General features: G+C 41.5%; 1 protein-coding gene across 1 annotated transcript; it reads right to left on the bottom strand.

Annotated features, from left to right (window-relative positions):
• Positions 1-486: 486 nt before the first annotated feature.
• LOC123862998 (proteasome subunit alpha type-4-like) lies at positions 487-3,464 on the bottom strand. The gene is made up of 2 exons (XM_064593244.1): positions 3,375-3,464; positions 487-1,472 (listed from the first exon to the last, which is right to left on the bottom strand). The coding sequence occupies exons 1-2, from the start codon at positions 3,462-3,464 to the stop codon at positions 681-683; spliced, it is 882 nt and encodes a 293-aa protein (XP_064449314.1). The 3' UTR covers positions 487-680.
• Positions 3,465-10,861: the final 7,397 nt, after the last annotated feature.

The following is a 10,861-nucleotide window of genomic DNA, read 5'->3' as shown; positions in this document are numbered from 1 at the left end:
CGTAAATGGGCAATACCTGTTAGCTATTATTACCATTATCATTATTATTAATGATTGTCATTATCATCCTCATCTTAGAGATAAGGCTTTAAGATTTAAATACTCACTGATGCTCATGCCCCAGAAACAGATGATAATCACTGTCAAGCTTTCCAAATCCAGTAGCTTCTTTTCTTCAGTGAGATGCTTCAGCAATACCCCAGAAGGAAGCATAAATGTTTTGAAGATTAATCTGAAGCAGGGATTAGAAAATTAGAATTATGTGAGGAAAGAAAGACAAAAGAAGACTCAAAATGTACCCCACTGGCAATAACCAAATGGGACCGTCAGGAGTACTTTTAGCTTAAATAGAAAACCTAATTCTCTGTGGCTTCAGCAAGAAGTATGGCGGTAGATAATTGCTAGGTTTGATTATCACAGTTACCTTTTGGCTTTTTGTCTTTGTGCTTGCTGCCCAAAAGTTACAAGTTACAAGATAAGATATGACGAGGGCGCCCACGACCAACCATCGCCGCTACAGGATTCAAGCGGACAGAGACGGCAAGGACTCGATGCAGCTGGTGCCACCCACGTCTCCCCACACAAGCGAGAACAAGTGAGGGCTTTCTCAGGGTGGAAAGAAGGATGGCGAGGACTCTGAAATGGCCCCGTGTGAGCTACAAAAGCCCTGGGTTCTCCTTCTATTTATCCTTCTCTTTCTGCTCTTTTTCCTTCTTCTCCCGCTCGGCTTTCGCTTCTTCCTCCTCATGGTTTTTGATCAGCTGCTCCACTTCTTTCTGTTTGAGGACTCTGATGGCCGTCTTCCCGTTCTCTCTTGTTAGGGTGGCAATCTCCACTTTTTCAGCAGACAGTTTACTCACATCCATGGTCTTATTTAGGACTTTGATAGCCAAAGCCAGTGCGGACTTCAGAGTCATTTCTCCTTCTTTGTAGTCCTGTTTTAACATTGACACAGCTGCAGCACTGTTGTTTCCAATGCATGTGGCTTTCCATCCTCCGTAATTCCCACTTGGGTCACTCTGGTAGAGCTGAAAGCCATAGTGCTTATCCCAGCCGATGTACAGCAACGAAACACCAAAGGGACGTTTTCCTCCGAACTGTGTATAAGCTTGTTTGATATCACATAGTGCTGTGACCAACTGCTCACAAGGAATTGGTTCCTGATACTGCAATAAATACCTTTGAGCAATGAGCCTCAGCTCATTAGTGAGAACGTTAGCATCAGAAGTGATACCTGCCACGCTGCAGGCCATGTCCTCATTCAGTTTATAAATTTTTTCAGAAAAAAAGACTTCATCAAGAAGCTTGTGGATGTTGCGTCTCTCTGCTGCAAGCAAAACACCGTCATTTGCTAAAATTCCCAAGCAGGTGCCTGCGTGTCCAATAGCTTCCATGGCGTATTCAACCTGATACAGGCGACCTTCTGGAGAAAATATGGTTGTCCTGGAGTCATATCTTGGCCTCTGTAGCTTCTGGCCTCACGGCCACAGTTCAGGAAGGGAGAAGGAGGGACCACCAACTCTGCTTCCCAAGATGCCCCAGCTGACTTGCATTTCTACTCATTGTCTAAGCTGCGTCGACGGCTATTAATACAAGGGTAGGTGACAAGGGCATAGCATCAACCAATCATGATTCACTCCCAGACCTAGACACATTACTGCCCAAATAAAATCTGGGCTCTGTTTTTAGAAAGAAGAAATGTCTCATGTCTTTCTTAGGCAAACCGATAGTTTTGTGGGGTTTTTTTAAAGAATTTATTTATTTATCTGACACAGAGAGAGAGACACAGTGGGAGAGGGAACACACGCAGGGGGAGTGGGAGAGGGAGAAGCAGGCTTCCTGCTGAGCAGGGAGCCCGATGCGGGGCTCAATCCCAGGACCCTGGGAGCCGAAGGCAGACACTTAACGACTGAGCCACCGAGGAGCCCCAAACCAATAGGTCCTGCCACAGTTAGTGGATTCCCCCACAAAGAAGTACCCATAACACATGACTGTTTGTTCCTCACTTACCAGGTTAAATCCATCCACAGTAAAATATGTACCTGATAACTGAGAAGAGTTACCATAATTTGCCTGTGTCTATGTCAGAGACATGGAAATTGCAGATGAGTCCTTGGGCAAATGCCCACCTGAACACTGGAAGCACTTAACCTTGTTTATGTGATCTCTCAGGAGCAGAGAAGAGAAACCTGACTTCATCTTAATGAAAGCTCTTAAAGGGCACCAGGCAATAAAACACCCTTGTAACTCAACGGAATATCCTCTTACTGCCCTGCGGACTCCGACCTAACTTCCCTCCCTGTGCAACCGCACTGCCCACTATGTCCATCCCAGCTAATTCACGATGCCACTTATCACCCTCAGCAGGTGGCAACAAACGTTCTCACAATCCCAAGCCACAGGTATCAGACACGTCGACATTTAGCATCGAATGGATCATTTCTTAAATTACTTTTCAAGTTGGATGTTTTTTGTAACTATTTTCCATTTTTTTGTGGGGCCAGAGAGACCCCAGATGCATTCTAGAGTGGAAAAGTTCTCAAAAACTAACAAACGTACAGACTTTACAAAAAGTAGAACCTTCTCAGATGGTGAAATGAAAGCACAATCAGAGAATTTTTAAATTAATAAGGAGAAAGTGGATGATTTTTTTTAAAAAACCTCCTTGTGGTTGAAATCATGAGGCGATGTGGTATGGTAGAAAGAACAAAAGAATCAGAATTCCTGAATGCTAAGCCATGTTTGTCTAGCTACAAGCCCTGAGGCATGAAGCAATGCATCTACGCTAAGACTGAGGTATTTTCTGCCAACACCATAAATTTGGGTGGTGGGCATGGGGTTGACCAAAGAAATATGGTATTTTGCAGGAAGTGCTTTCTAAGTAGCTACATTGTATTTTGCAGCAAGCTTGTGAAAGATGTTACAATGTGCTCTTTAGCCTCATCTCATTTGAGGGCAATCTACTTAGTAGATTTTACAGTTGGGGAACTTGGGGATTAGAAGAGCTCAAGTCACTTAGTGTTGATTATATAGATAGAAAATCATCGAGCTAAGATTTAGGTTTGGGTCTGTATGGCTTTTTCCACCACGGGATTATTGTTTACAGTTCAGAATCACACACACACACACATGATTGTAGTGTCTATATTTATATTCTCTAGCTTGTCCACTTTTCAAAATATCTCACTGTCAGATCTGCCCAAAGTAATATTTTAGAATCTTTATTTTTTTAAGATTTTATTTTTTAAGTAATCTCTACACCCAATGTGGGGCTCAAATTCACAACCCCGAGATCAAGAGTCACACGCTCTACCCACTGAACCAGCCAGGTGCCCCAATATTTTAGAATCTTTAAACAAAACTCAACAACTTACTCCAATATCTCTGTCCTCTTCTGACAAATTCACTATTTTAGAAAGACACACACGCTCATACGTAAATGCATATACACAAACACAGACCATTTTGGATCTTATTGTTTGGGGTGAACTATCAGAAGATGAAAAAAGTGGGGGCGCCTGGGTGGCTCAGTCGTTAAGTGTCTGCCTTCGGCTCAGGTCATGGTCCCAGGGTCCTGGGATCGAGCCCCGCATCAGGCTCCCTGCTCCGCGGGGAGCCTGCTTCTCCCTCTCCCACTCCCCCTGCTTGTGTTCCCTCTCTTGCTGTGTCTCTCTCTGTCAAATAAATAAATAAAATCTTTAAAAAAAAAAAAAAAAAGAAGATGAATAAAGTGACTAAAACAGAATACACTGAAAAAAAATGAAAAGGGCAAAGTTGCTGAAGCTACAAAACTTTTAGAAGCCAATAATCTTGGGACAGAGAAGCTTACTGACATTTTGGATAGATATGGAAAATCAAAGAGTTATTTGATTATGATGAGAAAATGATTCTGCCTTTTAAAAATGAGGAGGGAAAAGAGCTGCATAAGCCAGGGAAGTAATTATACTAGGATACATCTAGTCTCAGGAAAAGTTCTTTGATAACCAGAAAACACCACATTATAAAGTAAGAGATTTAATACCCCTAAGTCCATTTCAGATAGAATCTTTCCCATGCTGGAAATAATTGAAAAACAGAGTCATGCCACTGGCCACTTTATGACTTCTTTGATTTCTCCAGGCTGTTTGAAGGGTTGAATTCTGGAAAGAATGTGAAAACTGTCCATACCAATCCTGACCAGTTAATTGCCAATGAAGAAGAATTAATAACTCTGCAATTATATTAAAGGTGAAAGAGGTCCCAGGGAACAATTCTAACAACAACAACAAAAAAAAATGGACTGACATAGGATAAAAGCTTGATTGGTGACAGCCATGACTATTGAGATGTTGAGCCTGAGTTCAAAGGGAGGACAAGAGCAACTTTATGTTTGACAATCTTTAGACAAGGTCATCACCCTCTACCAAGTACATACCGACTTATTCAGATATGATATTCCATTTCATATATCCTTTCTTCAACCACCAAAGTTTTATAAATGCTATCAGATTTGTTGACCATGATATGTACCTGGATTTGTCCTTAAGCTTTTGCATCTAAGTCACTAATTGAGCCATCATCAAGGTACAGGTAGATTTATGACAGAGCAGCACAGATAGACTCATTCATCTGGAGTTGTAGGTGGTTAGTCACCTTATGGAACTCATTAATCCCCAAAGCTGATAGAGCTTGAAAATAGAGATAGATCGCAAGCAGGTTTTGATAATTCTTGGATGACAGATCATAATGGTTTATTAAGAAAAGAAAGAGGTCTAACAATTATCTACTGAGCCTCTATTAGGGTTGCCACATAAAATACAGAACACCCAATTAAATGTGAGTTTCAGATAAAGAATGAACAATATTTTGATATAATTATGTCCCATGAAGAATTTGAGACATAGAGTAAAAGGTATTTATCTGAAATTTAAATGTAACTGGTTATCCTAATTTGTTTGTTTGTTGCTTGTTTGCTTGCTTGCTTGATTTTGCTAAATCTGGTAGCCCTAGTCTCTATTGGTGTGTCAAGTCCCATCCCACGTGGGGTTAGTTTCTTAATTGTTAATAACAGTAAGAAAAAAATGCATGTCCTAGAAATCATTATGTTAAATCTCTTAAGTCACTCAAAGTCAAAAATACTGAATTTTATATCATGGCACTATCTCCATTTTCCCTCAGTGTTGAAAAGTTCTCCAAGTACAAGTTGTTAATATTTCCCAAATGCTTCAACATCCCTGCCACATTCTGATGAATAATATTTTCCATTTACTCAAACTCATTAGTTTCCATTTTTTCTCCCTCAAACACCTCTCTCCTAGAGCTTTCCACCCACTCTGCTCCATTCTGGACCTCCTGCTATTCAGCTGACGTTCTGGGTCTTTTCCTTTGCAATTCTGCTATTTTGGTGTGCATACTCCTGAATTCCATGTTTGCTTTTGCTGTTGTTGTTTACCCAATTGTTTATAAGAGCACACCCTCCAGAATCTTCCTGGGGAGGGCTGCCCTAAAAGTAAGTATTTTGAGTCCTTGCAAACATGAGAGTGTCATCTGTCTTTCTTCTTTGAGGAACTGAGTAGAGTTTTAGCTAGAAAATTGTTTTCAGGGGCACCTGGGTGGCACAGTCAGTTAAGCACCCTACTCTTGGTTTCGGCTCAGGTCATGATCTTGGGGTCGTGGGATGGAGCCCTGCATCAGGCTCTGCACTTAGGGCAGAGTCTGCTGGAGATTTTCTCACCTTCTTCCTGCCCCTCCCACTTGTGCTATCTCTCTCTCTCCAATAAATCAATAAATCTTTAAAAAAAGAAAATCATTTTTACCCAGAATTTTGTTGCTCCATTGCCTCTAGTTTCCAGTGTTACTGATGATGAGAGATCTGATCCATCCTGACTCCTGACACTCTACACATGACTTATTTGTTTCCCTCTTGAACCTTTCTGTACTCACTCCTCAATCTTTGGATTGATGATGTGCTTTTATATGGGTCCAATCTCAGCCTTGGGGCTGGGGACTTGTATTAGTTTCCCAGGGTTGCTGTGATGAAATACTGCAAGTTGGTGGCTTAAAGCAACATAAATTTCACTTCTCATAGTTCTGGACATTAGAAGTTTGAAATGAACATGTCAATAAACTTTGTCCCTTCTGGAGGCTCTGAGGGAGAATTTGTTCCATGCCTCTCTTCTAGCTTCTAGTGACTTCTAGAAATCCTTGCTGTTCCTTGGCTTATAACTTAATCACCCCAATTTATGTCTGTGGTCACAGGGCTTTCTGCTCTGTGTGTCTCCTCTATGTCTCCATGTGGCCTTCTTATAAGAACATCAGTCACTGGATTTAGGGCCCACTGTAAACCAGTATGACTGCATCTTAGCTTAACTAATTACATCTTTTTTATTTTTATTTTTTTTAAAGATTTTATTTATTTATTTGAGAGAGAGAGAGCACAGAGGGAGAGAGAGAGGGAGAAGCAGGCTCCCTGCTGAGCAGGGAGCCCCATGCGGGACCCGATCCCAGGACTCTGGGATCACGACCCAAGCCGAAGGCAGACGCCCAACCGACTGAGCCACCGAGGCGCCCCTAATTACATCTTTTTTAAGATTTAATTATTTATTGGCAAAGGGGGGTAGAGGGAGAGGAAGAGAGGATCTCAAGCAGACTCCCGCTGAGCCCAGAGCCCGATGCGGGGCTCGATCTCACAACACTGAGATCACAACCTGAGCCAAAATCAAGAGTTAGATGCTCAACCGGTGTGCCAGCCAGGCACTCCTTAATTAATTACATCTTTAATGACTGTATTTCCAAATGAGGGCACATCTTAGGGTTCCAGATGAACATAAACTTGGGGGGTATGTTATTCAACCCAAACAGGGATTCATGGGTCCCTTTCATTCTAGAACTTACCTCCTTCACTTCCCAATGCTTTTTTTAATTAATTGATGCTTTCTTTGCCTCTCTTTTCTCTAGTTTTGCTCTCTGAAATTTTTGTGATTTGTATCCTGGGCATCCTGCAATCATCCTCAACTGTTCTCATCTTTTCTCTGCTAGCCCTTTCCTTTCTTTTTGGTTATACCTTCCTATGAAATTTCAGTTTCAGCTTCTGTTTCCACTTCATTTCAGCACTGAATCTCCAAACATCCTTTCTCTTCCTGAGAGTCTCCTTTTTTTAATAGCCTCTTGTTCTCATGCCGTGGATGCAGTATCTTCTAAAATCTCTGAGGATATTAACTAGTGGCTATTGTTGCTTCTACTAATGTTATGGTTTTTAAACTTTCCTTGGTTCTTGCTTCGTCTCTTTTTCTTCCAGGAAGATGAAAACATCTCTTCGGCAAGTTGAAGACTTTCTGCAAAGAGGGAGCGATTCTCTGTTGTCCTTCCTAAAAAGTGAGATACTACAAAAGCAGACTGGAGTCTCTATGTGTAGGGATGGAGTTGGTTTGGGGGGACCTGCCCTGCAGGGTGATGACACAATAAACCACTTCTCATGTTCAATCTCTGCAGAAAATAAGCGCCCAGGCTCTCATCAGGGGTAGGTAGCCAGCAGAGCAGGATGGAACAGGGAATCTGACCTCTCGTAACACCATATAATTTTATTTCAACCTACCTCTCCTTTTATTCACCCCTGCCCTTGGTAATAGCTTGTTGGATGAATATGGAGTAGAAAAGTAGTTATTATTTTTTAGGGCTTAGTGTGCATCCAGCACATTAGCCAACTTAACTTCCATTTCTACCATTTGAGGCCCCCACCAACCAAATGTTCCCCTCGAATACTGCTTTTGGAATGATGATGAGAATGACTCAAGGGGCACCTGGGTGGCTCAGTCAGTTAAGCGTCTGCCTTCGGCTCAGGTCATGATCCCAGGGTCCTGGGATCAAGTCCCATATCGGGCTCCCTGCTCAGCGTGGAATCTGCTTCTCCCTCTCCCTCTGCCTGCCACTCTCCCTGCTTGTGCTCTCTGTCAAATAAATAAATAAAATCTTAAAAAAAAAAAAGAATGACTAAAAATGTCCTTATATGATGTGAAAAGGAAGAGACAGCATTTGCCAATAGTCTGCCAAAGCTGCCGTGGAGAATTCTAGAACAGGAATGGGGTGAAGATGCAGTAATAATTGGAGTTGAGAAACCCCTAGATGGCCAAGGATGGAATCCTGGCTGTGAAATAATACTGGTGTTGGACTAGAGGTAGCAGGTAGAGAAGGGCAGCAGGGGTGATGTGTGGGAAGGAGAGAGGCCACCACGCTCAGGACTCTAGTGGTTAAAACAGAGATTTGAGTTTGAGTCCCAGCTCATGTGTCTTCCCATCAATTCTGGCTCCATCTCTGTCTCACATGGTTGCCCTGAATCTCTTCCTTGTGTGTGATTTTCTGGAGAATGTCATGTCACATTAGATACAACCCCAGTGCCTTCACACCGCAAAGTGCCTCAAACCAAAGATATATGAGCTCCTCTCCAGATGGTTTAGAAAAGAGTGAGGGAGCTGTGGTGGGGAAGTAAGTTCTCACAGCACCTTCAGAGATTGATTAGATTGGGCCATCACAGCTTTGAAGGGGGGGGGGGTGTTTGTTTTAAACCCTCTGCCACTGCCACTGGCCTTTAGTTTGTCTGTAACTAATTTGCTGGCTAGCTTTCTCTCCTCCAGAGCTTTCTCTGCCTCTTTCCATGGTGGCTCCTGAAAGCTCTCAGATTCATCCTGTGTCATGAGCAGAATTTAGTTCTCTTTGTTCCAGTTTCCTACCTAAGGAGGACCACCATTTTATTGATAAATGGCCTATTCATGTGTTTTAATAAGCAAACGGTCAGCCAATCTGGGGCACCTGGGTGGCTCAGTCGAGTATCTGACTCTTGATTTCTGCTCAGGTCATGATCTCAGGGTCATGTGATCAAGCCCCTTATTGGGCCCATGCTGGGCATGGAGCCTGCTTAGGATTCCTCCCTCTCACGCTGACCCTCCCCAACCTCTCACTCTAAAAAAAAAATAAAAAAAGTTAACCAATCTACAAAGAAAAGTTACCACCCCTTAAAAAGACAGATATTACTGCATATGTTTGATTAGTAAAAGAAAAAGTTTTATTTCTCTCATACCTCTATACAGTCATATAGTGTGGTTTATGGAGATGTGTGTGGGTGTATGTGTGCATACATATACAAACATTTCACATGTATATGCACACGTGTGTATGTAATAAATACATATGTGACACACACAAATTATATGCATGTGCATATAGACAGAGAAGTTTGGAATGGTATTTACCAAAACTCCTAATGAAGGAGAATAGAAGTTCTTTCTGAAAAGTGTCATTAAAGAAGTGCTTTGGTTTTCCACATTTTTATAGGGATGTATCACTCAAATAATGAGAAAATAAAAGCAAAAATATCTCCATTTAGAAAAAAAGTAAAATGAGTATGTGTCAGATGAGTAATAAACATAAAAAGTCTAAATGGGGCCACAGAGAATTTTTTAAAAAGAACAAAAAGACATTTATAATAGAGAGAAAGCCATAGTCTTAAAAAACTTACTAAACAGAGAATAACACATCTAATGTAAAATTCCAATAATAACGAAACAGAATTCCTAAGTGCATTTCATGAAGAATGAAAAAATACAGCTAAAGGTTAATGAAAGCCAAGGTGAAGGAAGTCAGTTGTAAGACCTGCAAAATCGATATCATCTGGAATTGCATTCATCTTAAGGAAGTGGGTGGCACATACTTCCCCTCCTCATTTACTTCTTCATGGTATCTCTGGTTTCTCCACTGGATTACTCCAGCTCAGATCAGTTTCTTTATGGAAACATGTTAAATAAGTTAAGGACATTAGGCAAATTGGTCGATTTTATGGAGACACAGTGATTACGTATGCAATCCCACATCTGGTATAGACAAAAGTCCAAATTTCACTGTGGTAGTTGCCATATGCTCACCTCATTTCCCCTTGGCACTCTCAAATTGATGATACCATTAGAAAAAAATACAAACCCCAAGAAGTTAGAAATAATCTCAAATTTTTTAAAAAGAGAAAAAAAGAATAAGTCAAAGGAGAGAAAAATTCCTGAATGTCTTGGGGTGGGTTTTTTTTTTTTTTCTGATTATAAAAGGAAAAAGTAATTAAAGATGATTCTTTTAAAAGGTGATGAGGTCACAATGACAGCCTAGGTTATCTGGACTAGTTCTCCCACTGAAAACGGCTGAAATGGCGGCATTAAACATTTTTAATTATTTTAACTGCATCAAGGAGCTAACAGAATAGAAAGGAAACACCAAATAAGCGCTGCAAGAAGAAAGGTAAATGGAAGAGTTCAGAGTTGCATTCGCTCTGAAGCCATTTGCCAATCTGTGTTTTTGATGGCCTTGTGGGATGAGGGAAACAAGAGCTAAAGCATGGGGCCCATTCCAAGTTGTGTGTGTGGTGAACCACCTCGCATACACATTAAGCTGAGATCTCAAAGGGCCAGGCTTCAGGGAAGAATAACCAAGCAGTCTATCCACCCACCTCCTTCCACCCCAGCAGTTTTCAGGGAGAGGTATGCTGGCATTGAGCAGAGCAGGAGAAAAGAAAGGAAGGAGAAAACAGAAATAATTGTCCATGAGAGCATGTAAATCATGTCTAGGTTTTCTCAAGGATTTATAGCCCCAATTTTATAGCATCTTACATCCAAAAATATATAAACAATGATTTTTAACTTAAAATAGTTTTTCAGGGACGCCTGGGTGGCTCCATCAGTTAAGCATCTGACCCTTGATTTCAGCTCAGGTCATGATCTCCAGGTTGTGAGATCCAGCTCTGCATCAGGCTCCACACTCAGCATGGAGTCTGCTTGAAATTCTCTCTCCTTCTCCCTCTGCCCCTCCCCCTGCTCACACTCTCTCTCTCTAAAATAAATAGATAAAT

The sequence above is a fragment of the Mirounga angustirostris genome, unplaced genomic scaffold (assembly GCF_029215605.1).
Source record: "Mirounga angustirostris isolate CCGP_5_RB_7025 unplaced genomic scaffold, mMirAng1.0.hap1 SCAF_1, whole genome shotgun sequence".
Taxonomy (NCBI): domain Eukaryota; kingdom Metazoa; phylum Chordata; class Mammalia; order Carnivora; family Phocidae; genus Mirounga; species Mirounga angustirostris.
The sequence above is the reverse complement of the archived record's forward strand: the minus strand, read 5'-3'. Positions and strand labels throughout refer to the sequence as shown.

Bases quoted from the DNA above. Each gene is read 5' to 3' on its own strand.
- LOC123862998 (XM_064593244.1), bottom strand. From the start codon at position 3,464: ATGGTCTGTGTTTGTGTATATGCATTTACGTATGAGCGTGTGTGTCTT. The intron at 1,473-3,374 runs GTAAGTTGTTGA...CCGTGAGGCCAG, and splicing joins AAGAGGACAGAGATATTGGA to AAGCTACAGAGGCCAAGATA.